This window comes from Pelodiscus sinensis, chromosome 6, assembly GCF_052426305.1.
Source record: "Pelodiscus sinensis isolate ZL-2025 chromosome 6, ASM5242630v1, whole genome shotgun sequence".
In the NCBI taxonomy this organism is placed as follows: Eukaryota; Metazoa; Chordata; order Testudines; family Trionychidae; genus Pelodiscus; species Pelodiscus sinensis.
This window is the reverse complement of record NC_143057.1, coordinates 106435293-106462464: the sequence shown is the minus strand read 5'-3', so window position 1 is coordinate 106462464 and position 27172 is coordinate 106435293. Positions and strand designations below refer to the sequence as shown.

Here is a 27172-nt window from a genome sequence, read left to right as displayed (position 1 = left end):
ACAATGGTAAAGTGATTTGTTTCCTGCCATCCTTCTCCAGCCTCTGACAAACAGCCTCTTACCCTAATGAGCTGTTCTTGTTCTAAGCATAATCTTCAGGTCAGAGACAACCTCTATTATGCTGCCCTGGGTCCCCAGTCCTCTTTATCATGTCACACCAGCCAAAGACCAAGAGCTGATAGGTTCCCTTGTTTAAATAGTCTTTTCCCCTGGGCAGGAATCTTTTGTTCTACATTCCGCCCTGCATAGAAAAATACCAGGGTCAAAATGAAATCCCAGTACTCTGTGGTATGGGCATGTCTTACTAGTCCAATCACCTTTGAACTCATTGGACAAACAAGGTGGTTTACAAGTCATTAAGTTAATCACCAATTTGTTAAGGTTTCTGGGGAGCATCAGTAATGACAATCCAGCAACCTAAATGTAGGAAATTTTGTAAACACACACTTTTATCAATAATCACCAATTATTAATTGTCACTCCAGACTTGTACTATCTGTCTCCACCACTCCATGAAAAGAAATTAATATTTTGCCACATTAACAGTGTGGCAAAACCCAGTGACACACTGATACCCAAAAATCTTACCATATTATTTTTCAAATTAAATGGGTTATATTCTCTTTGTCTTCGTTCATCCAGTTTTTTATGATATTCTTCCAGTCTTTCTTTTCGTTTTCTTTTCATCCATACTTGTATTTCTTTTCTCTCTCTTTTTGTTTTTTGAGAATATCCAGCTGAGGTATCATAGATTCTAAGGACAGGTATAAGCATGAAACAATTCAGTGTGCATCCTTTAAACTAAAGTGATGAGACTCATATGAACACAGATTTAAGAGAGAGCTGAAAATTCAAACACAAAACCCTAAGTAATGAACGTTTTGAATAGTCAAATGTTAGTATATCAAGTACATCTTACTATAAATGAACACATGAAAACATTTTCAAGGGATTTTTCTGAAGGTTTTTTTTAGTTATGTATAGACTAGATATAAATAATGCTCTGGAAGCAAAGCTTTAAAAATTGTTCTTGTACAAAGATGAGAAAAGGTAAAAAGAGAAGAGTTTTTAAAATATTCTTTAAATAGACAGTAAGGGTATCTCTACATAGCAACATTATTTCAAAATGACTTAGTCCATGTCTACAAAGCAGGCAGTTATTTTGAAATAGTGTCAAAATACTGTCAAGCTGGAGGATTTTTTTACTCTGACTCGTGTAACCCTCTCTGTATGAGGAGTAAGGGGGACTCAGAGGAAGAGTGCTCTAGTTTTTAAGTAAATGCTGTGTAGACACTCCCAATTTCAAAATAAGCTACACAATTGATGTAGATCAATTCGTATAGCTTATTTCTAATTAAGCCCTGCAGTGTAGACGCATCCTAATGGTATAAGAACCTCAAGGACTAGATTAGATAGATACTATCATCTATCTTTTTCCGAGGCGCCTATATAGGGTTACCTGAACAGGAACTTTGTATATGATTGAAAAATTGTTTTAAATAGCGGAAATAAGTTTTTTAAACAATATAACCTTAATCTTTAGAGACTAAGACAGAGAATATCTTATTGCCTCTGTAGAAAACCATGATATGCCCACATCTTGAATACTGAATACAGATATGGTCGCCTCATCTCAAAAAAGATATATTGGTATTGGAAAAAGTTCAGAAAAGGGCAACAAAAATGATTACGCATTTGGAACGGGTCCCATCTGAAGAGAGATTAAAGAGACTTGGACTTTTCAACTTAGAAAAAGAGAAGAGGAGGAGATGATAGAAGTGATGATAATGTGATGTGATGATAGAAGACAATACAAAATCATCACTGGTGTGAAAAAAGTGAATAAGGAAAAGTTATTTACTTATTCCCACAATATAAGAACAAGGGGGTCACTAAATGAAATTAAAAGGCAGCAGGCTTAAAACAAACAGAAGTTTTGTTCACTCAGGGCACAGTCAACCTATGGAACTCCTTGCTAGAGGATGTTATAAAGGCTTGGACTTTAACAGGGTTCAAAAAAGAGCTAGATAGCTATTCATGGACCTAACCTCCATGAACCTATTAGCCAGGATTTGTCTGGAAATGGATGACAGGAGAGGGATCACATGATGATTACCTATTGTGTTCCCTCCCTCTGCGGCATCTAGTATTGGCCACTGTCAGCAGACAGGATACTGGGGTAGATGGACCTTTGCTCTGACCCAGTATGGTTGTTCTGAGGTTCTTAATAGTACTGGAAATATTATTTTAAGATGCTCATCATAAAATTTAACTCATACTCTTTTGAAGAGCCAATACTTTTTAATCGCCATACTCTTTTGAAGAGCCAATACACTTTTAATATAGTGTAATAACCAGTAATAAATATTAGTAACATTATTTGGGATTTATATAGCAGTTTGTCTTCCAAGCGCTTTAGAAATAGACTAAATAATCCTTTCCTTATCTCTTTGAGGTAGGAGACAGATAAGTATTTATTTATCTCCATTTTAAAAATGGCAAAACTGACTAAAAACTAAGGTCTTTTGTACATGAGGACATTCAGGAAAATTAATCCAAATTAACTCAAGGTGTCAATTTGAAGTAGATTAGTTAAATAGTATTAAATCACGTGTGAAAAGCTGTTATTCAGAACTGAAGTGGCCTTAATTTGATTTAAATTATTTCATTCTGGAAGTGAATTAAGATAAACTGAGTTTAAGTCACTTTATTTCCCCATAGAGATATACATACAGAGGCTTAATATGATTTAACTCAGGGGAAGTAATTTTTTTGTCAAGGTTCAGATTCCAGAGAAACATTTTTCACACCACAAGCATCCTTGTTAAACTAACACATACAATGCTGTCTAATATACCCAGGACCTCTTGCTTATAATCTCTAAGAAAGATTTAATAAATTACCTCTGAGACATTCAGAAAACACACTAATAAAATGTCAAACAGATGCAAATATTAGCATTAAAACAATTTCGGACAACTGTTTCAAGTTTTGAATATGTTGAGTTTACAAAGTTTGTGAAACAAAATTATTGTAGATATAACTCTGCAATTTACCTCATTGCTAGCCTCTACTGCCCACCTGCTCCCCACCCCGAGAGTAGGATGGCCATATTTCCTAGTCTGAAAATGAGACACGTGGGGCTGGCCCAAGTTGCCTAGTGTTGCCATGTCCCCTGCCCCCAGGGGAGCCGACAGCCACTCCAGGCCCCTGGGCAAGGTGGGGGGGAGAGGGAGCTCCATGCCTCTGAAAGGGGCGGGGCTGGGGACAGCCACCCCTCAGCACAACCCTGAGTATGTCCCACTGTCCCCTTCCCCAGCCCTTAGAGCTGTGCTGTTCCAGTGGCAATTTAAACAGCCTTTAGAATCACTGGACCCCAAGGAAATTTCCCTCAATGTCAACAGGTCGCCCCTCATTGAACCAAGCAGTAAAGATGGCGGCAAGGAAGAATAAAGATCAGTATGGGTTAGGATATAGTCAGCAAAACAGTCTGAGTACTTTTGAGCTCAAAGCCAGAAGATGATACTATTAGGCTGTGATACAGCTAGTGGTGTGACACCCCCTTGGGGACCAGGATATCAGAGAGGCAGAAAGGAAACTCTGGGTGGCAAGACAGAATAAAGAGATTCCAGAAAGCAGCCCAGGGAAGGTGGCAATGTGGCAGAAGCGGGTGACTGGAGGTGAACTGAGGAGGGAAAAAGAAACTGGTTGGAGCAGGGCTTCAAAGGACTGGGACTGGTTTCAAAGAAGTCCAGAGTAAGGGCTCCAAGGACCGCTTGGGAAAGGAGCAGTGAGGTTGGGGGGCTGAAGGGTGCTCAGATGGTAATGGAGCATGCCATGATTGATGCCTTGGCACAAGTGGACTCTATGAGACTCCACTGGGCTGAGTAGTAGGGTTGCCAATTTTGGTTGGACATATTCCTGGAGGTTTCATCACATGACAGTTTTTAATTAAAGATTCATCTTTAACTCATTGAGAATCCTGGAGGGTTGGAAATCCCACTGGGTTCCCTAGTATGGCCTAGGGCCTACAAGTTATAGCTAAATAGCCCGGCCAGCTTCACTGTATTCAGAGAATCCAGAAAAGAGTTTTAATTAGTGCCCAAACAGAACTGCCCTCTGATTGGGTTGCACAGGAACACAGCACTGCTTCCTGACTGGAGAAGGAGGGCATAGCAAAGATTGGCTATTCATAAGGCAGGAGGGGGAAATAATCAGCCACACCCAGAAGCTTGGCCCATCCACTTTTTTTATTTTTGCAGTCCATTGAAAAGATTCTGGCTGTCTGGACTTGGCCTACTGTCTGCCGACTGACTCCCTGGTTTAACTAATCCTCTTCAAATTTACCCCTCTAGTTAATTTGGATTAATTTTCCTGAATCTCCCGCTACAGTTCTAATGCATATTTTTTCAAATGTGGCCTTTAATTTGTGCACCTCGTTTTTCAGGTCCCCATTTTGAAACATTTAGGACCTGATTCACAGTGGTGTCAAGCACCTGTAATTCCAAATGTGGTTAAGAGATGTTATGGGTATTCAACACTTGTATAAAGTCTCAAGTTGAGCATCTGCAAACTGAAACAAATAAAACAGATGTCTTCAAATCAAGATCTCTTCCTAAAAGATTTGCTCTAGTTTAACCACAAATTATTCGACCTGATTACTGAAAGCATGACTGGCTGAAGTTCTATAACCTATGTTACCCAAGAGGTCAGACAAACAGATCATAATGGTCCTGTCTGGTCTGAAAATGTCTAAAAGCGTTAGTGGGCAACTAGTTGAAACATTTCCTATGTAACTTATTTCCGTTAAACTGATGTCATATATTTTGTGGCAGCTAAATAGATCGTATTCACTTTTTGAATATTAGTCCAACTAGAAGTGCACATATGCTTAATAATGAGCATGTGAAGAGGTTGAGTAAAGTTAAATTTTAGAGACAATGAAATATTATAAAGCATTTAATCATGGTAATTTTAACTAACAAGGTACTTGTTTAATTAGAGTTTTAAACAATTTAATTTACATTACTTAATATTATAACTGCAGTGACTTAGTACAAAGCAGAAGTGAAGAGGAGAGCTATATTATTACCTGAAGATTTTTTTATCTTGGGTTTTTGTAATGCTCATTTCTGTAGGGGAAACACCACCCTCTGTTACAAGATCATTAACAGTACCAGTAATGCAACTCAATCCAGTAATTTGCAAGGGATCATCTGTAAAACTCAAATTAGAGGAAAAAACAATATTGTTATTAAAACAGCAAAATATTTCCAAGAAAAAAAAAAAAATCTTCTTAAAATCTTCACTTTTGAGTTCATATAGGTAAGAATATTATCCTTATTCAAGAGTTAGTTACCTATACTCCTGTCCACTGAGTTGCCCACATTTCTACATATGTATTATTAGAGTCAGATAGAACTATATTCTAAGTGTGACACACATTAATCCATATTCATTCAATGGATAAAAACTTCAGCAGGACTACAGTATGCTGACTTTCATTTTATTTAATAACTTTGTAATAGTTTCATTGTGTTAATTCTGCCTTTTAATATGAATATCTCAATGGAAGTTGTGCAGGCTTGTCCAATGCAAAATTTAGCCCATAAAAGTAACATAAAAAAAATCCACACACACCAGTAGTGTCTTTGTAGGCTGCTAAAAGTTATTTCTTTTGCACATTTTGAGCATTTAACACAGTATTTTATATGCAACATGTTTATTCAGTTCCTATTCTTCTATGGTAAGGTTATATTGATCCACTTTGTGAATAAAACTACCTGAGTAGAAAAGTATTACATATAATGCCTAGATTTCTATATAGATAAGACTTCCAGTTTGATACTCTATTTTCAATTAAGCTTTTTAGAAATACGTTTGCAATGTAGTTTAACAAAAACTGCAATTATTTCAAAATACTTACCTATCACCTAAATCTTCATGTATATGAATGTCTGAAATAGAAAAAGCTTTAGTCAATTAAAACTGAAACACATATGTTAACATCTAATGTCTGTTCAAATGAAACAAACACAGATTTGTTAGATGAAATATAGCCTTTTTCAAACTGGATATGTTCGCGTTACACTGAATATGTGTCAGGGACATTCAGTGTAACAGATAACTCTTGGCCGTTAGCTTGGAAGTTGTAGCTCTAAGTTTAAATACACAGGGACTATAAATTTAGTTACAATTTAGTTACAATCTGGCTTTTTATATCATTTGGTGTTCATTGCTTATACTCAGATATAACTTGGAAGTTGAGCTTTTAAAACAGTGGGGCCAAAACTTTTCTTCTTGTACCCCACACTCCCTCTTAACCAGTAATGAAATCTGTCCTTGCCTCTCTCTAATACTGAACAACTGGCTTCACAAAGGAGCTGAACAACTTGCTTCACAAAGGAGCTTAACAATTAGCTTAACGAAAGCAGAGATAGTCAGGAAATGAGGACCAGAAGCACAGTCAAGACTATGAGGGGAAACGGGGCCAGGAGTGGAGCTAGGTGAGGAGGCAGGACCAGGGCCATGAGCAGAGCTGTGGCTAGGACTATGGCCAGGGACAGAGAAAAGCTGGTGCAATACTGGCTGGGCGCTCCCACCTGCCCCCTGTGGAAGCTAGCCTCATCACACCCCCTCCCAGGAAGGTGCACCACAAAGTTTGGGGACCATTGTTTTAAAACCATTAGGTAGGCTGATACAGCTTGGAGTTAGATTTAGAGTCACCCAGCAAAACTATATATAGTAATTAAGAATGTAAAAGAAGAGAAAGGAGAGAGAATTGTCATTGCACATACAGCCAAAGAGAACTGTAGTGTCAGGACCTAACTGGTGCTGAACTAGAGAATTTGCTGAACCATGGGAGGTTGATATTGTCTAGTAGTATTACCAGCACTTCCACTGCTTACTGGGTGCTTAAAAGACATTTAGGGGTGAATTAGAGCTAAATAACAGCACACAACACTGTGAGGTAGGACTTGTGGCTGTAAACAAACTTTCCTGGGACCACAGGAAACTTGGCCACACCCATGACAAGTGGACAGCCACTTAACTAAAATCAGGCAGGACCACAGACTTTGCCAGACCAGAGAGTGCCAGACTAGAGAGGTTCAACCTGTACCGACATACTGCAACACATTTCACTGCCACACGATGGGGTAGAGTTAAATTCTTATTTCAAGTCACTGGACAGAGATAATAAGACTCAAAATTATTTGCTTTCCTTCAACAACATTCTAATGAAGATACCTTTAGACACAACAGGATATCAGACCCCCGCTGGACTCTCTTCAAACATGAGTGATAATGTACATTCAGTGTGTGTACATGGCTTACAAAAACAGTGCTTTTACATTCCTGGATGAATAATTCGAAGTATCAAGAAAAGCTGCAAACTGATCCTTACGAACATATTACCACCACAATACTTCACATAATGCTAATGGTCTTACCATACATTAAACTGTGGGGCCTTCATTGCACTTGACAGAGAAGGTATGTTGCTCCTTCATGGGTGGTTAGAAAGCCAGTAAGTTATGCATCACAGAGGGAGCTCCATCCCAGGTCAGCATGGGGATACTGACCTATTTCCCACCCCTTCCTCTGAAGATGACAAAGAGAGGGAGACTATTTATGCTCATATTGGGCGGAGAAAGCCCTCTTTTTGCCTGCACAGGAGGAGCACTTTCCACCCTTGGAAGTACTTGAAATATCAGTTTGTGGTGCGATCCACTTTGGGCAGTATACTAGTCACTCCTTTTGCGGTCTGGGAAGAAGTTTTCCCTCACTACAAGATTGCTAAAGGCCAGGTGGGGGGATTGTATTTCCCACAGTGGATTGGAGTTTTAAGGGAGGAAGGAAGAATGCAAGAAGGGTGATTAGGTTATGACATAACAAATCATTATGTAAGTGCAGCTACATTGTAGGGAATGGATACAGTCATCAAATAAAATGGATTGGGAAAAGATTTAAAGGAGGTATTCATTGAAAGAAAGGAAACTATGGGGGTGGGACAGCTGTGGTGTATGGGAGTTAATCCCTTCCCCTATTAACTCCATTAACCCTCATTTAAGAGGGATGTCCCAGCAGCTTCCCCAGGTATATGTAAATGATTGTGGAATTATGTGCACTGTAGTTTTATCTCCTAGGCATTTAGGAATAAATTTGGAGCCTAATGAAACCACATCCAGTGTGTCCTTTCTACCTTCCAACAGCCAGACAAGAAAGATAGCAGCAACTCAAAACAACATGTCTACTTGCTTTCTAACAAGTAATGAGAGAAAGAATAAATGAAATTATTATACCAGAAGATGATTTTATGTGACTCGGAAGGTTAGCAGCTGAAGTTGCAGAGGAAAGAGAATGAGCGTGCAAGGCTGTATAACTGTCTGCAGAATATTCAGGTCTTGAACCTTCCTCTTTTTCATTCATACATTCTTCAAAGTCCACAGAGCTCACATAATGTGCTGTTGCAATGCAACAACAAACAGAATAAGTGAAACATAGTAAAAAAAAATCCAGACAGATAAATGGAAAATGCAGTGAAATATTATTATATTTATGAATCTATGTTATGGATTAATTAATATACCCTTCTAATCTAAAACAAATAAAACAAAAGTGTATTTAGATCACTGTGCTGCTGAAAGTTAATCTGTGTGGCTACGTCTACACTGGCCCCATCTTCGGAAGAGGCATGCTAATTTAGAACTTTGGAATAGGGAAATCCGCGGGGGATTTAAATATTCCCCGTGGGATTTAAATAAACACGGCCGCCGCTTTTTTTCCGGCTTGGGGAAAAGCCGGAAAAGAGCATCTAGACTGGTGCGATCCTCCGGAATAAAGCCCTATTGAAAGTAGGAATAAGAGATCCTCCGGAATAGGGCTTTATTCCCGAGGATCGCGCCAGTCTGGATGCTCTTTTCCGGTTTTTCCCCAAGCCGGAAAAAAAAGCGGTGGCCATATTTATTTAAATCCCGCGGAGGATATTTAAATCCCCCGCGGATTTCCCTATTCCAAAGTTCTAAATTAGCATGCCTCTTCCGAAGAAGGTGCCAGTGTAGACGTAGCCTGTAAGCATGGGGCCTTATGGCCCCAATCTGAGCTTCAGGAGTCTGTGGACCTCCTGCAGCTGCCATGTACATGGTGACCTGCCCATGTGAAAGATTAAATTGTGGCTCATAAATGCAGCTAGTCATGGATTATTTTGTGTGTCAATCCAGAGTTTAGCTATGATCTGGCCCTATATTTGATATAAAATCATAATATATTCCTTCTCGGCCTCAATCAGTATAGTACAGCAGTTACCCATATATGTATTTTCAATCCATTTTCTAGCGAAAAACAATCAATTACATAATCAATACCTCGCCACTTAGGAAACCAATTTAACTGATGTGACCTTTTTTAAGTCAAGTCAAGTCAAGTCAAGTCAAGTCAAATGGGAATATATTACATCCTTGTAGCTGCCAAAATGGTATGAATAATGAAATCTTATTACAGCACAGGGAAAACATTCACAGGCCAAAAATATCATGTCTTACAAAATTAATGTGGAAGCCAATACAAGCACTGTATTTAATTTCACAGAATAGTTGCAATAAGAACCATCATATCTAAACCCCAAGATCAGATCCTACATCTTAATCAAGGAAACAATTAAAGGTATATACATAATTTCTAGGCCAATGTGGTTGAGTAAGTTCCCTTTATGTCAGTACTTTAATTTTTCATTTCAGTATTACTTCATTATCCATAATTGCTTTCATTTTACTTCTTGATTGGTAGGCTGATCTTTCTCCAATGATTTAACATGCAGTGTATTTTTAACTCAAAGTAATGGTACCACAAACATCTTTAAGTGGCAATACATTCACAAAAGTCCATGGTTCAGCACACGGCCTACTGATTTTTATTTAGCAGGACACATACCCTCATCAATAACTCCAACACCGTCAGAGAACAAGGAAGCTGCACCTACATCTGGACTGTCAATCATTCCTAAATCTTCTATTGTTTTCACTATCTAAGAAAAGAATGCACATTGATAAAATATTAATCAAAAATATTTTAAACGGACACATATGTATCTCAAATATTCATGAAAGGATTGTTTTAAAAAGAAATATCTATTTTAGATGTTAATAAATATATTAGATACAAAACATTTCTACTAAATAAATAATTTTTGGCTGTGAGAGGAACCAAAGGAGCCCTACTTGGGTCTTACTCAATTGGTTCACATAAACAGATAAATCTTTGAAGACCTTATACTGCTGACCCTTACAATACTGTTCACAAGAATAGTCTCATTAAGCTCTTGCTGCTCCTATGCTGAAGGGCTTGTCTATATGGAGAGTTAGTTCATAGCAAGTCAGGTTGTAAAACCACAATGCACTTGCTACCATGATCTAGATGTTCAGCAGTGCATTTTAAAATACAACTATTTCAAACAGCAGGACATTAAAGTACATTATAGATAGCTAAGTCCAAATGACCAGTTAATGCATTGCAAGCTAGTGTGAGGGAAATTCATAATCTCATTATCATTCTGCATAGACGTGCCTATGTATTTTTAGGAGTGAACTCTTATAACATGGCTGAATTGATATACAATTTTTATACAGCTAAACTATTTTCATTGGTTAATTTAAAAATAAGTAGCAGAGTGGTGTACACAGTAACTCTTCATGTAAATGCTCTGTCAGATATTTCAAAATTCTAGCAACTCTCAAGTTTCCAGAATGTGTGAATGTACCTATGCAAAACAAACCTAAATTGATAAAGCTAAGATTTTATCCATCACTTGTCAGTGTTCCTAAAAATATTTTAAATGCTTTCAACTTCTCCTTCTATTACCCCAGCTACTTTATGCTTTTTTGCCTCATCATCTTTTTGGATATGCTAACAGACTGCATGACTGTACAAGGTATACGGCTGTGAAACATCACTTGCAATGATTCCAGACTACGTGCTAGGCCAGATTCTCAGTTGAGTAAATCAGCATAGCTCTGTTGAAGTCAGTAAAACTATGCTCATTAAGCTGATTAACCTAAAACCGTGGCCATCTGAAAGCAGAGTTCATTTGCTCAGATCAATAAAGTCACTTCCTTTTTCTAGTAAACTGCAATTATACTTTTAAATTGACTGAAATAATAAATAATGCTTAGTAGCATTCATCTGATGTTCTCAAAGCAACTCTTTACAGGTGTATTTTGTTTTTCTTGTTATTTACAGATAATTATACTTCAGCACATTATAGATGGAAAACTTGTAAGAATATTAAACTCGATGTACCATAAAGAGAAACCAAAAGTTTTGCTTGAGTTCTAACGTTTTGTCATGGCATATAGGAAACTGTATTTCTTAGGTTTTATATACTGCAATTTATATACTCAAATTATATTTAAATTGATAAAAAGAATAATATGGGCATCTAAGTTATCCCTGAAAAACATTAATAACCATCATTGTGAATGGTAAAAGATTTCCAGAAATTCAATCATTCTGCAAAACCAAATATGCAGCTATCATTGCCAAGAATTTTCTAAAACTTGCCAAAAAGAGGTCTCCTTCATAACTTGCAGCAACTGGTCTTTAAAATCCCCACAATTCTAGGGTACCTAAACATGCTGGGCCAGCTCCTTAGCTGACCTTAACAGAGCTCTGCCAGTTTATACCAAACTAAAGTTTTAGACCACTCAAAGTAACAATGGAAACCAAAAGATCTAGCACTATACATGAACTGACAGTCCATTATTCTCTCTAGTAAAGTATACAGAAATGTCATTACAAAATGTAAAATCTAACTTTAATTGAAAGGAAAAAACAGAAAAGCCTGAACACACCAGTTTAGTATTGCTGAAATCCTTCTCCATATTTTCTGCTATGTTCTGCAGTGCCTTTAGTTGTATATCCATTTCCTGCAGCTTTGTACAAAAGTGTTCTTTGCTAATGATTTTAGCTGACAGTCCTTCAGAATGAATGATGCTGACATCATCATGCAGTAGGTTCCAGGTTAGATTATCTCTACCACTATCTACTTTTATATCCTCTTCTTGCACTGGGATCAATATATTTTGATGGTCATCTCAAAAGAATAATAAAAGAAAACAAACATAAAACTGTGAACTGTAAGTTCTTAAATAATAGGTACCTATGTATAAGTTATGCTGATGTTTTTGGTGTGGGTTGGAGAAGTGCAGGAACCATCCCTTCAGAAGTCATATTGTAAATGGTCCTTCTGTGAATAAATCTCTCCCTTCATGGAGAATGGGATCAGTCACCACTTCCTCCATCCCAGGATCTGAAAAAGTTCTAGCTATCTGTGTTGTAAGGAACAGCTGGGAGATGCACAGTGTCAATTCTGTCAAAACAGTATTCAGGTTTGTAACTGCATGAACCTTCTCACAAGTTGTTCCTTCCCTTCTACACTTCTGAATACCACAGAATTGTGACTCTGCTACAGGAGGCTGCCATTAGTGAGAATACTGAAGAATCAAAGAATCTATCAGGAAGAGACATGACCTTGAAGAGAAAGTATTGGGGAATTCTGTAGAATTTTTTTGGCAGGATAGATGGCCTCTAAGTTGGGGGAACAGAAGGTCTATTGTGTGGAAGTGTAACAATGCTACAATGAAGGGTTTTTGAGAGTAATTATTTTCAATAAAAAAAATAAAAATAGAAGAGTAAGTAAGTGACTTATTACCTTGCCTCTGAAATTCATTAGGTGGAATTGCATTGGTAACAGAGGCTGCCATGTGATGCAGCTTTGCAGAAGATGGAATTGTGAAGTTCTCATGTTGTTGTGCGGTAATTATCTCTTCAGCGGACTCAGCTATAACAGGCAAATCCTTCAAGAGATCACTCTCTTCAATGTCAATCACATTGATATAGTTGTGTCCAATCTGAATCGCAGGAAAAATTAAAAGGAATTAAACAATATATATTCTGAGTACTACTGGGGCTAACTGTCTCCTTTTCTAATCCATTGTCTTTGTTTTTTTAGCCGAAAGAGATACTTGTTCATTTCAAACACTGGCTAAAATGGAATCATTCTTCTATGTTGTCCATGCTGTTGAGACAAGCCCAAACTAACACATCTGGTTATATACAGCACGTTATAACTGTATTATCAGAAAATATTTCTGAGTACTAACCACATCAGGTGCAGTATCAGAAACTGAGGATGGTAAAAGTGTCTCCCTTACTTCTGTGTGGAATCTGAAGTTTAAATACATGTCTGGTGGCAACATCTGAGGAACACTTGAAGTCAGATGTTCTATGAGAAAGGAAATAATGGTCAGGAATACCACATACAGTAAGTAATCCTGGCATATTAGAAAAACAATTTGGAAATAGATTGTACTAACTCAGAATCAAGGAAAGCTTCTGTTTAGGGATGTTAAATTTGGTTTAATCAACTAATCAATGGAATTTCCATTGACTAGTCAATTAGTTGATAAGTGGGGGAATCGCAACAGGGTTAGTTCCAGACCCTGGGAGGTAAACCATTTGTGACTCTGCCTTTTAAATGCATTAAGAGCCAGCATTTAAAAGGCTGAAGTTCAATGGGAGGAGGACCAGATTCCCAGCTCACGACAGGTCCCCCCCACTGCGCACCAGCCTTTTAAATGACTAAAGAGTTGGCAAAACCCTTTCTTGAAAAATCCATGCCAGATCACGGGAAATATTGTTCCTGCCAGTAAGTGGAAAACTTGAGTAAGGCAGTAACCAGGAAATGACAGATATTAGGGATGTCAAAGTGTAACCATTTATATGGCTACTCAATAAGTCTGGTTAATGTGCATGGTTACACACAGTTCCCCACCCTCGCTATATTAAAGGCAGCAGTGCAGGGTGAAGGCAGCATGGCGGCTCTAGGCACCAGCAAAACAAGCAGGTGCTTGGTGCAGCACATTGCCAGGGGCAGCATTCCGGCCCACAGGAGGAGCAGAGAAGCTGGGAGCCCCGTGCCTGGCTGCTCGGAGCCTGCACCTGGCCCCAGGGTGCGGGGAGAGCAGGGTGCCTGACCCACAGCACAGGGAGGCCTCAGCTGGTGACACTGAGCCTGGCAGGGCAGGCCACGGCCATGGTGGCTGCTCCCAGCAGCTAGCTCACTGGAGGGGAGTTCAGGGGCTCGGCGGGCACTGGGGCTCCGCTGCAGCGGGGCCTCATCCCCCAAGCGGGAGCCCTGCAGAGGCCGCCCCAGGCTAGGAACCCTGCGCCCAGAGCCTGCGCCTGGCCCCGGGGTGCTGGGCAGCCCTGAGGCGTGACCCCTGCTGAGGTGCTTCCTGGAAGGCGGCCTCTTCTTCACCTTTGTGAGTGTGCCCCCGCGCCTGTGTGCCTCCGCGGTCGGCCACACCCCTCTCCCAGGTCCGCTCCCCGCAGCTCCGCCTCCCCTCCCCCGCCTGTTTTCTCTCCTCTGCAACTCCCCTGCATGTAAACCCTCCGGCCTGGGTGCCCCTGCCCACTGTCCCAGGATGCCCCCCGCTATCTCCCCCGGCTCTGCCTCTGCCTAGCAACCCCACCTCCTGGCCCACTGCAACCCTGCTGGGACCCTGTCTCCTCTTCTACCCATCCGCCACCTCTCACCTAGATCCCCATCTCCTGTCTGGCTCTCTAAACAATCTCTCCTCCCCCATCTCTGGGCCCTGAACCCTCTCTCCCCCCACACCCCCCGCCCAGGAACCCAGCATCCTTGTGCTGTGTCCTGACAACCTCACCCCTGCCTCGGACCCAGGTGATTCTCCGTCTCCCTTTGTCTGAGGAAGGGGAACTCTGGTGTTCCCAATGCCTGTGTCTCCAAGTCCCTTCCTGTCTAGGGCAGGAGAGCTTTATTAAAATTGGAATTGTGATCCCATTTAAATAGGTTTTGTTTTAAATAATATACCTTTAAAATTAAATTTAAAATTGTTATAGCCTAAATTTATCATAACCTATTTAAATAACTTATTAATTAAATTAAAAATTTAAATAGAACATGTCTCCTGTCAACGTTTAAGAAATTCTATCAGTTCACTAGTGTAAGTACCCAGAACCAGTGTTTACATTAACAGTAACTTCTTCTGCAGGTGAAGAGAGAATGTTTTTTATCACTTTGGTTTATTCAGCAGTTCAATTCAATGATAAATTCATTCACTTTTGCAAAACTCAGTAGATGAACCAGAAAAACTTGTTTTTCTCTTCGCTCAGTAAAAAACTGTTTATGAGGGTGTTCTAACATCTTGAAGATCATGATGACTAGATTCGATCTGTTAAATTCACTATGGATATTTCCTCTGTTTAATACATTAATTTTAGATGCAAAATGTGTTTGGATACTTTTTTGTTATGTGTCCTTCACATTTAAGGTAATTTTATTTCATACAAAAATTAAATGCTGATTTTATTTTCAATAGAATTTCCGTTCAGACAGAAGTAGATGCAAATCATATGTTTTTAAAATGTAGCCCCTACTTAGCAAATAATAAATGGGTTAAAACCTGTCTCTTAAGTGTTCCTATTACATACCATTTTGTAATAGAATAAAAATGTAAAAATTAAGAATCCGATTACATGTAAGTTATACAATTATTTGAGTTTTTATTTAGTTGGAAGCTGTACTGAGTGTATTCTCCTGGTTAGTAAACAGAAGCACCAAATTTGGCATAAAGGTTATATTTAGTTGTAAATCAACCTGTTTTAAAGGTTGCTAATCAATAAGACTCAACCATCCTTTAGGAAAATATATTAAAAGTATAATTTAAATGATTCATTGCTCATTTAAACGTTTTCTGCTTGCCAGTTTAAATCATGATTAAAATTAGATATTTAAATCAAATCTATTTAAATCAATCCACCCTGCTTCAGAGGCTGTTTGGTCCGTCCCTGAAGGAGGAAGCACAGGGCTGCGCTCATGGAATAGGTCCAAAGCTAGTGGGGTTTGTTGTCTGGTACCTGTCTTGTTCTGGAAAGTTGATCTGGGGAGTTGAAACAAAAGTTCTCTTAATCCCTTTGAACTGTCTTATTTTATAGAATCATAGAATACTAGGACTGGAAGGAACCTCAAGAGGTCATCGAGTCCAGTCCCCTGCCCTCATGGCAGGATCAGATACTGTCTAGACCATCCTTGACAGACATTTATCTAACCTACTCATAAATATTTCCAGAGATGGAGATTCCACAACTTCCCTGGGCAATTTATTCCAGTGTTTGACTACCCTAACAGTAAGCAACTTTTTCCTAATGTCCAACCTAAAGCTCCCTTGCTGCAATTTAAGCCCATTGCTTCTTGTTCTATCCTCAGAGGCCAAGATGAACAAGTTCTCTCCCTCCTCCTTATGACATAGATACCTGAAAACTGCTATCACGTCCCCCCTCAATCTTCTCTTTTCTAAACTAAACAAACCCAAATTCTTTTCAGCCTTCCTTCATAGGTCATGTTCTCTAGACCTTTAATCATTCTTGTTGCTCTTCTCTAGACCCTCTCCAATTTCTCCACATCTTTCCTAAAATGTGGTGCCCAGAACTGGACACAATACTCCAACTGAGGCCTACCCAGTGCAGAGTAGAGCGGAAGAATGACTTCTCGTGTCTTGCCCACAACACACCTATTAATGCATCCCAGAATCATGTTTGCTTTTTTTGCAACAGCATTACACTGCTGACTCATTTTCAGCTTGTGGTCCACTATAACCCCTAGATCCCTTTCTGCCGTACTCCTTCCTAGACAGTCGCTTCCCGTTCTGTATGTGTGAAACTGATTGATTGTTCCTTCCTAAGTGGAGCACTTTGCATTTGTCTTTATTAAACTTCATCTTGTTTACCTCAGACCATTTCTCCGATTTGTCCAGATCATTTTGAATTATGACCCTATCCTCCAGAGCAGTCGCAACCCCTCACAGCGTGATATCATCTGCCAACTGAATAAGCGTACTTTCTATGCCAATATCTAAATCGTTGATGAAGATATTGAACAGAGCCGGTCCCAAAACAGACCCCTGCGGAACCCCACTTGTTATACCTTTCCAGCAGGATTGTGAAACATTAATAACTACTCTCTGAGTACGGTTATCCAGTCAATTATGCACCCACCTTGTAGTAGCCCCATCTAAGTTGTATTTGCCTAGTTCACCGAAAATATCATCATGTGAGACTGTATCAAACACCTTACTAAAGTCTACATATACCGCATCCACAGTTTCTCATTTATCCACAAGACTCGTCATCCTATCAAAGAAAGCTATCAGATTGGTTTGACATAATTTGTTCTTTACAAATCCATGCTGGGTGTTCCCTATCACCTTGCCACCTTGCAAGTGTTTACAGATGATCTCCTTAATTACTTGTTCCATTATCTTCCCTGACACAGAAATTAAACTAACTGGTCATGCATCTGACGAAGTGGGTCTTTGCCCACGAAAGCTTATGCTCCTACACTTCAGTTGGTCTATAAGGTGCCACAGGACTCCTCGTCGCTTTAACTGGTCTGTAGTTTCTTGGGTTGTTCTTATTTCCCTTTTCCAGTCTTCTGGAATCTCTCCTGTCTCCCATGATTTTCCAAAGATGATAGCTAGAGGCTCAGATACCTCCTCTATCAGGTCCTTGAGTATTCTAGGATGCATTTCATCAGGCCCTGGTGACTTGCAGGCATCTAACTTTTCTAGGTGATTTTTAATTTGTTCTTTTTTTTATTTTATCTTCTAAACCTACCCCCTTCGCACTAGCATTCACTATGTTAGGCATTCCCTCAGACTTCTCGGTGAAGACTGAAACAAAGAAGTCATTAGGCATCTCTGCCATTTCCAAGTTTCCTGTTAGTGTTTCTCCCTCCTCACTGACCAGTGGGCCTACCCTGTCCTCGGTCTTCCTCTTGATTCTAATGTATTTATAAAAAGTCTTCTTGTTTCCCTTTATTCCCGTAGCTAGTTTGAGCTCATTTTGTGCCTTTGCCTTTCTAATCTTGCCCCTGCATTCCTGTGTTGTTTGCCTATATTCATCCTTTGTAATCTGTCCTACTTTCCATAGTGAGGATGATTCTTGCCCATGGACACCAAGAGTTGGACAGCTTATGTGTTGGGGTTGGAGTCTGAGTGATTACAAGGCTTCTAATAATAAAATCCCTTTGCAGAGTGAGAAGCGGGACTGGTACTCCAGCACTAGGTGATTTGAACAGCTGCATGCTTTGGAAGTCTTTAACTGACTTACTATGGATGAACCTGACCTCCCATTTTCCTCATGTGGGGAGTCCCTGGTGCTCTCCTAGGAGACGAAAATGCCCCAGGGTTTGGGCTCCCCCTGAAGCGCGTGCTCCACCCCCAGGAAGCCACGCAAGCTGCATTTGCGCGCGCACCCACAGAAAGCCGTGCAAGCTGCCTTTGCGCACGCACCCTCCCCGGACAAAAGAAAAAGGGGGGGAAGGGGCAGCCAAAAAACGTTTTGCTTGGGGCAGCAAAAAACCTAGAGCCAGCCCTAGTAGGCAGGAGCCAGTGCATGGGACAGCTGGCTTTTGAGCCATCTCCCCACACACACTGGCTTCCACACCTCTACCCCCACCCTCCAGTGCAGCTGCCTCCCCGAGTAACTGCTGAAATTTTCAGCAGTTACATGATTATATAATTAAGCACATTTCAACATCCCTAATAGATATGTATAAAAACATAAATGTATCTGCTAATGCAGGACAACAAAAATGTGGATTAGTGTGTCATGGAATGCAATCAAAATCAACATTTTCATATTATAAATCACTGCCAGTGAGATTTTAAGAACTGGAGTAAAACTTATATCCTCTGTGTGATATTCTCCACTTAGCTACTGAAAACATTATATAATACAAAAGTGTTTACAGAACACCCATACAACCCACAGAATTACAAAGATAGACAGAAGGCATACCTGTTGTAGGAACAGAGATGATTGGTTGGTTCCTAAGATGTTCAGGTAATACGTCTTCAGAACCAGTTTCTATATCCTGATTTGACTTGAGAACTTGTTTGGTATGAAAAAATAACATCAAAATCAATTACTATAACAGGAACAAATGTTATAGTTGAGAGAGCAGAAACCCATAAAGAAAACATTTACTTACTATCCATTAACAGAAATTATATAATCAAAGGGAAGTAAGCAGAATCTGTCTAAAATTTAAACTTAAGTTCTAACTTCTAAATCTAAGTAAAAATGTGGACAAAATACCAAATGAAATCAACAGTATTTTTGGAGAAAAGGCGGCAGGATTTGGCCTTCAGGAAAATCTCTTTATTTCAAGAAGAATTTTTGTATGTTTATTTGAATATCTTTAAGAACAGGGATTTCTCTTTTATAGTTTTATTATTTGAAATAAGATTAAAATGCTAAAAATTAACAAGATATTCAATACTTTTAAGCTTTTTATAATTATATCAAAATGAGAAAACACTAATACATAAAAACAGATTTAGAAAAAAATTGGTTGCAATAGTATAAAACCACTAACAGATTACAAGCGGTATTTTACCTGTATCTGTATTTGTGCTTGCATCTTGAGTTTCTGCAGGTTTTTTCATTGTGGAAGCCATGCAATGTAGGCCTGCTGAAGTAGTAATAGCCTCTCCAATTGTATCTAAAATAAGGAAATATATAATCATTGTCCACAATTAGAATAAGAATTATTTTTAAATGAGAAATATACCATAAACTAGCCATATGAGACAAATTAAGTAACTGCTATAATTCTAGTGTCTGTTCTACAGTATTTAACTTAGAAGAAATTCAACTATTTCAGAAAACATACTTTATAAAAATATTGGTGGAAATATGTGTCCAATTTCAAACCTTATGTAAAAGGATCCAACTACACTGAAATCTATGTGGTTGTACTTAGACAAAGCCTGAATTTGGCCTAGTAACTTTTAAATACTTTTTATTATATATTATAAAAAGTTGTACTTGTCTCCATGTTTTAAAGAAAAATATATTTACATATATGTTTGATTTATTCTTCTTATTTTTGACTTGTATTTTGATAAGGCATTCAACTATCTGTCTAATATCCATGGTCAGGAAATGGATTTTCCTCTCTTTTTTTCTATTAGCAATACTAAATTTGATGTTGAACTAATGAGTTGGAAAGAGTACACCGGCCACATTTTTCCACACATGCACTCTTGCTCCTTTGACCGGATAGAGGACAGATCATTTTCAGAATAACCTAGGTAATTTGCTTCTTGAGACACCCTGTATTCTATATAATCAATATGTTCATTTCAGTAAAAGTGGAATAATACCTCTTTTATTTAAACTGCAGAAAAATTTTATAAACCTTGAAAAAATATTTTTCCTCAACAAGTACAGTTAGCATAATCACTGTAATGAACACCCAACCTCCCACTCATTTTGTTTTCTCTTTCTTTTGCAGTGTTCTAGGGGACAAACAATGCAGGGACATTATACAATTATAAACATTATACAATTATAAAATTTATTCTGCTGTAAACTTGGAAAAACCCTATTCACTTCAATGGAGTTACTCTGACTGCACATTTATGTTTAACTGAGGTCAAAATCCAGCCCACAGACTCTAAATTTGATAGGATTTTTTGTATGGTTGTTTTGGTAATACCTTTCAAAATTTCAGTGCAAGGAGAACTGGCCTTATGTCACAGATCATCATGAACTAGCAGAGATCTTCATGATTTTTTTGTGGAAATCTTGGAAGCCATGAAGGTGTTTTCCCTAATCTACATTTTGTAATGTTGCATCTTCAATTTTGTGATGTCTTCATGTTGGAATGCAACCACTGTGAGAATATTACTCTTCATTATAATCAGCCTGGCAAACAGTTAAACATTTTCAAAGTAGGAACTCAGAATTTTACCAATGAGCTAAGTCTTTGTACGATATCTAACAACCATTCTGGAGGAAAGAGAAAAAAAAAAGCGAGGGCTCAATATTTTAGAATTTTTACAAAAAAAAAAAAAATGCATGAACATACCAGGTAAAATGAGAAAATTATCTCCATGATAACTGCTGGATTCTGCTTGCTGATCCTGACATAAGAAAAAAATCATCACAACAGTGTTACAGGATTTTTGGACGATGACAATTTTTAAATAAAGTTATGTTTACTTTTAGAAATAATTTAAACACTCATTAGAAAAACATACTTTCCCCACTCCTCCTCTTTAATTTTAGTATTATTCCTGTACTAAAGTGCCAGTCGGCATGCAACTCCCTCTTTAAAGGATTTTTGGAAGACACATTTAGGCTGTTTCTCACAACAACAAAGGTCACTTTTGACCTTTTTTTTTTTTTTTAACTTTTTTTTCATTTTAACTAATCTGAGTTTAATCTAGTTCTTTACAGATCTTTACATATACATAGACCTACATAGTTTTCCACCATCAATTTAATATGCCACTTGAGAGGTATTTGAAAAAAAAGAAAAGGACAGAGCTACACATTCACTATATGTTCCTCACACACATGCAACAGCTCTGCGAAGTTGCAATGTACCCTTACAATCAAATATTGAGGATTCTGTCAAAGTCTGGCCAGTCTTGGAAAAAACCCATTCACTCCAATGGAGTTATTCTGACTGCACAAATATGTTTAACTGAGGTCAAAATCCAGCCCACAATGAGAGAGGATTTTTTGTTTGGTTGATTTTATAGGTCACAGATTCATATGTCACTGGCATTTCTAGCCTCTGCCTAGACTGTAGATCAAAACGCCAGACACCAAACTTGACAAGGTTAAGCTACTGTTGTGCTGAGTCCACTACCTATCATACTAATCAGTATTTCTTCATTTTTTCTTTCTATTGCCACTTCTATTTGTTTCTACTCATCTATAAATTAAAAACAACAACAACAAATGGTCCCTCTCCTGCACACATACCCCCTCCCAGATCCTGAACCCCATTCCCCTGCCCCAGGTCACCACCAAAACCCTCTGCAGTCTGCACCCCCTTTTCCCAGGTCACAATTCCCCCTCAAACTTTGCACCCTCATCTTTGAGGCTCCCCCCCGCCCAGGCCAGAATCCTCTCCTGTACCCATACTCCCTCCCAGACCCTACAGCCCAATTGCCTGCCCCAGGTCACAACCCCTTCCTTCACCCAAACCTCACACCAGCTCCTGCACCCCAGTCCCTTACCCTGTGCCCCCTTCTGCACGCAACCTCCATCCGAGACTGCACCTCCTCCACAGAAAAGTGCACCCCTTGATCACTTTCAAAACCTTGGAGTGGCCCCCCACCAAAAATTATTGCCCATCTCTGACCTATGGTCTCTGACCCTGGCTTGTCTTCGATCGACTCTTGCTTACTGAACCTGACCCATTGACCGCCAACCCTGCCCAGCTGTGACTACTAAGCTAAACTACATATATAGTGTTATAGCAGAATCTTATTTGCTCTGTCTTTTCCCTAATTGTGTTCTGAAGTGCTCTAAGCAACACAAAGATTTTTTTTTTAAATCAATTGTAGAAAAGAGCCTTGATGTCCTCCTATTCTTTGTGAGAACAGCTGTATTTCTAAATTATGTAAAGGAAATACATACAACGGTACAGTGGTGGGAGCCTTAAATGTGAATATTAAATTAAAATACAGTACTACCACACTTAAGCAAGTTTTAAATAAAAATGACCTAAAAAACATTAGAGAGTTTCTGGACAAGTGATTATAAATGTCATAGAAATACTATGGAATAAATTACTAGCTATATCAGAATTACAATCACTTTGGGGATTTTTCATAAATACAAGCCAAGTAATTTTTTTTCTGGATTGTAACTTCTTTTGATTGAGCAAAAAACCCTTATCCTTAGAAAAGGGAATAGCTCATGTCCCAATTTTATAGGCTTGGTATTGAAATTACTTCACACAACACAAGATAGTAGTAATGAAAATACCCTGAAGAATTTCTTTTGGTAAAAGAGGGATTTATCTCTGGCTTAGAGGAAAATCCAAGTATGCAAGTAAGAAAAGATACATGAGATCACTAAAGAAGTATTGGAAAGATGGAGGAGGTGTTGAGCATGGTTTTGTTTATATTAAATGTGTGCTCATTGCTTCTCTTTTATCGTTATTTAAAAATCAATAAAAAAGAAAGAAAATGTTAATTATTTTCTTATACCTGTATCTCAGTTTCCATGTCATCAGTACTAATAATGGAATCATCTGGGCGGAATGTCACACTTGCTTTTTTCTTGTCTGCCCTCTCTTTTATCTGTTTCTCAGCACGTCTCTTTTCCCTAAAAACGTATCAGATAATAGAAACATCAAGCATTTTTTCTAATAAGCAAGAAATAATATATTCCTTAAGAAGGTTATTGTTAAGCGAGTAAAGACAGAGTTAACTGCTGTTTAATTGAAACTAATTAAACCTAGGTATGGTATTCATAAAATATTTAACAAACCCTTAAAACATTTGAATTCTAATCAAAATAATGTACGGGTTATCTAAGAACTTGTTTAACTCATTTATTATTATAAATCTGTAATAGAAGACAGTGTATTGTCTTAAATACTACAATCATGGGCAGTGGGTGAATGTAGGGCTGGGGGAGACAAGGCCCCAGTCCCACCCCCACCCTTCTGCCCAAGGTCCTGCCCTCCGCAGGAGCCAAGCTCCCACACAGAAGCCTCCCCAGCTCTGGAAGACTACAGGGAGGGCAGGTGTCACATGGCCCCAGCCTTCCCAGCCCTGGAGAACCACAGGGAAGGCGGCAGCACATAGCTCCACCCTGGAACATGGCGAAGGAAAGTGGTGCACAGCTCCAGCCTCCCTAGCTCTGAAGCATGGAGAGGGTGCACTGCCCCAGCATCCGCAGCCATGAATCACGCTAAAGCAGTAGGCATTCTTGCGGTGGAGTGTGGGAGGAGTCATGCCTGGCCATTTGGGATGCCTGGCCTTCCCCCACCTCTTATACCCATTGCCCATGATAACAACTGATAACATTTTAAAGACCTATTTCGTCAGATGTCATGCATCTGACGAAGTGGGTCTTTGCCTACGAAAGCGTATGCTCCTACATTTCAGTTAGTCTATACGGTGCCACAGGACTCCTTGCCATTTTAAAGCAAGATATCTGAAAATGAAATCAGTTATTCTTACTTGTGTGTCAATAGCTAAGTTCAGGAGTTTGTGTTTCTAACCAAAGTTTAAAGGCATCAGAACAACACATGGCAGTGCTCTACTCTCTGTGCTTTGATGTCATTAACTCTTTCAAAGGGGAAACAGAATGCTTAACTGTCATGATAATAATCTACTGATGCTGCAGGAAAACTGCAGGGGCAAAGTAGGTACAGCTTAAGTGGGAAACTAAGAATTGGTATAGTTTGTATTGATCATGTAATGAAAATCATTCTAGATTAATGTGAAATAACAAAGATCAGTTTCAAAGACTTCATTCATCTGGCAAAGTGGGTTCCAGCCCACCAATGCTTAAGCCCAAATAAATGTATTAGTCTAAGGTGCCACAGGATTCCTCATTGATTTTGTTCAAGCAGACGAGTATGGCTACCCCTCTGAAAAAAGATCATTAAAAGTCATGAAATATACATCCAGTAAAAACAGAATTAGATTAAGAACTCAACTGTGTACAGGCAGTCCCCGGGTTACATGGATCCGACTTACATCGGATCCCTACTTACAAACGGGGTGAGGCAACCCTACACTAGCTGCGCCGCCCCCCCCCCAGCAGACCACCGAGACCCGCCGCGGTCCTGCTGCTCGCGTCCTCCGCAGCGAGAAAAGCTGCTCCGCGTCTCCCTGGTCTGCAGGACTGAGGGAAGTGAGGTGTGGGAGAATAAAATTGAGCTCTGGAGAAATGTTTGGCTAGAGTTTCCCCTACAATATGTACCAGTTCCGACTTACATACAAATTCAACTTAAGAACAAACCTACAGTCCCTATCTTGTACGTAACCCGGGGACTGCCTGTACTCATTCGGATCAATGGGAATTTTGCCATTCACTTCATTAGGTTCACAATCAGACTCAATGACTTTAGAAGTACATTTTCATCATCCTGTCAATGGGACTAGAACCCCAACCCAAATGAAACTACTCCAGTGTTCAGAGAACATACTTCCTTGAGGAACACATGCTCTAAAAATCTGACTATTTTGTGATGTGGACAGCTGGCTATTAAGAACTAAACTATGACTACCAAATCATTTCAGAGTAGGCAATGAACTAGTAAAACAGTTTACATCAGAGATTTAGAAGTGAATGGCTCTGTATCCCATTATCAGCCTCCTCCAATTATTTAGCATTCAATCCTATTTTCAGTGAAGCTAGTGCAAAAGCTCCCATTGTAATCAGAAGGCAGTGGCTCAAGTTACAGTAAGCCTCTCCAAATGAAGGCCTATTTTAAAAAAATTGCTCTTACCTTTTTGTATTATTCTGTGTGTGTCTTGTGTCAAATGGTTCAGTGCTAGCTTTTAACAACTCAATCTGAACAGGATGAGCTTGTCCAATGAAGTCTTGTGGTACGCTGGTATACTGGCGGCTTTTCTCAAATGCAATGAGATTTTTAAGCGGGATGAGTTTTGGTGATTGGAACTGTTTGAAAGAGAAGCAGAAAGAGACATTTATAGAAGAGGAAATAAAAAATCATATAGACTATTAAACAGAGTAGGTCCAACTCTGACCTCAGTTATGCAGGTACAAGTCCTAATGCAGTCAATGGTAGAAGGCAACCATGTAGTAGTAGAATCAGACCAAATTACCGAACATCTTTATAAATTATCACCCAGAGGCAATGTAAGAGGCATAGAAATAGGTGATTACACCGTAAACAAAAAGGTGCAATACAAAACAGCTGATGATATAAAAGTAGCTGGTTTATTATGAAAGCTCAACAAAACCATTTCATAATTGTATTTTGCCAAATTGTAAGAACAATCCATCTTTCTTGCAAAACGTTTCCCCAAACTACTACTGTTCAACAAATTCCTATAGTGAGTTGCTGTGGATGAAACTAGGAAATGGGCAATATGCACATAGTTTGAAGAATCTCCAGCTCCCAGGAATTAGTTACTTTTTGATGTATGTTTGCCTTAACAAACAGGAAATTTATTGCAAACTTTTATATTCTAAAAAAACTTAAATATCATTTTCCTTTAAAAATAATGCAAGATATTTCTTACTTGATAACTTCCCTAGATAGCTGCTTCTCTCCCCATTCAACACTAATAAATTAATGCTTCCACCCCAGCTGTGAAATTTCTGAAGCAATCCATTATTATTGTTGAAGGCTCCACCACTAAGCCCCTTTCCATTCAGCTCAGGCCATCAGAAGGATTCTTCCACAGCTATAGAACACTCCAGGAATGAACTATTAGTATTAAGACTACTTGATATGTGATAATTAGCCATAACACAGTTATATGTTTGTCTCCCTTTTGTATTTCAATATTTTACTAGACCAGGGGTTCCCAAACTTTTTCAGATAGGGACCAGTATATCCATTCACGAGCTTTTGGAGGACAGGTAACATTCATTTGCATATTCATTAAACAAATGATGAATATGCAAATAAGTTTCTGGTCCTCCCAAAGCCATCAGTGTCAGCTTTAGCAAAACTTTTGATACGGTCACCCACAATATTCTTGACAGAAAGTTAAGGGAATATGGATTGGATAAGTGGATGGTAAGATGGATAGAAAGTTGGCTAGATCAGGGTTTCCCAAACTTTTTACTTTAGTTGGAAACCATTTTTTTAGTACTGTTTTTGCAGCCTAAAAATATAAATGCATATTAAGAAAAAGAATGAAAAATTAATACATTTTCACTGTGTATTATTTATTCACAATAACAACTGTACATAACATAAATCTTAATTACAATTTAACCAGTAGAATTTTAACAGGTGTAAAGTTTATTTATAATTGAATGAGTTGAATATAAGTCATTTGTGTGCACTTTATAACTTTTAAATAACTAAAAAGAGAACTAATGGAAAGGGTTATGTTGTTTTGCATCACATAGCAACTTAATGTCAGAAGCAAAAGAAGAAAGTTTTATCCTCAAATCTGGTTCAACATTCAATCTATTTCTATATTTATTTTTGAAGAAAACCAAAGATGAGAAACTAGTTTCACACTTATATGTCGTGACGAAAGGCATTAAGAATTTGACTGCTCTCTCAGATAAATGTGAATATTCATTTCTACAGCTCAACCAAAAATCAATCAAGGAGAGTTTATCA

The 27172-nt window shown here is 38.7% G+C and overlaps 1 protein-coding gene across 4 annotated transcripts in view; it reads right to left on the bottom strand.

Moving 5' to 3' along the window:
• Positions 1 to 27172, bottom strand: part of CPLANE1 (ciliogenesis and planar polarity effector complex subunit 1) — a 170529-nt gene that overhangs the window by 9098 nt on the left and 134259 nt on the right. For 3 of the 4 annotated variants that reach the window (XM_075932522.2, XM_089779415.1, XM_089779414.1), the window contains exons 35-47: positions 25352 to 25524; positions 23094 to 23211; positions 20954 to 21008; positions 19478 to 19582; positions 18877 to 18969; positions 13158 to 13279; positions 12707 to 12905; positions 11847 to 12088; positions 9931 to 10024; positions 8304 to 8465; positions 5927 to 5957; positions 5093 to 5224; positions 589 to 754 (exon numbers count right to left, since the gene is read on the bottom strand). In XM_075932522.2, coding sequence (XP_075788637.2) covers positions 589 to 754; positions 5093 to 5224; positions 5927 to 5957; positions 8304 to 8465; positions 9931 to 10024; positions 11847 to 12088; positions 12707 to 12905; positions 13158 to 13279; positions 18877 to 18969; positions 19478 to 19582; positions 20954 to 21008; positions 23094 to 23211; positions 25352 to 25524 — 1692 coding nt within the window. The remainder of the gene's footprint in view (positions 1 to 588; positions 755 to 5092; positions 5225 to 5926; positions 5958 to 8303; positions 8466 to 9930; positions 10025 to 11846; positions 12089 to 12706; positions 12906 to 13157; positions 13280 to 18876; positions 18970 to 19477; positions 19583 to 20953; positions 21009 to 23093; positions 23212 to 25351; positions 25525 to 27172) is intronic. The other variant, XM_089779416.1, reaches the window with a different exon arrangement.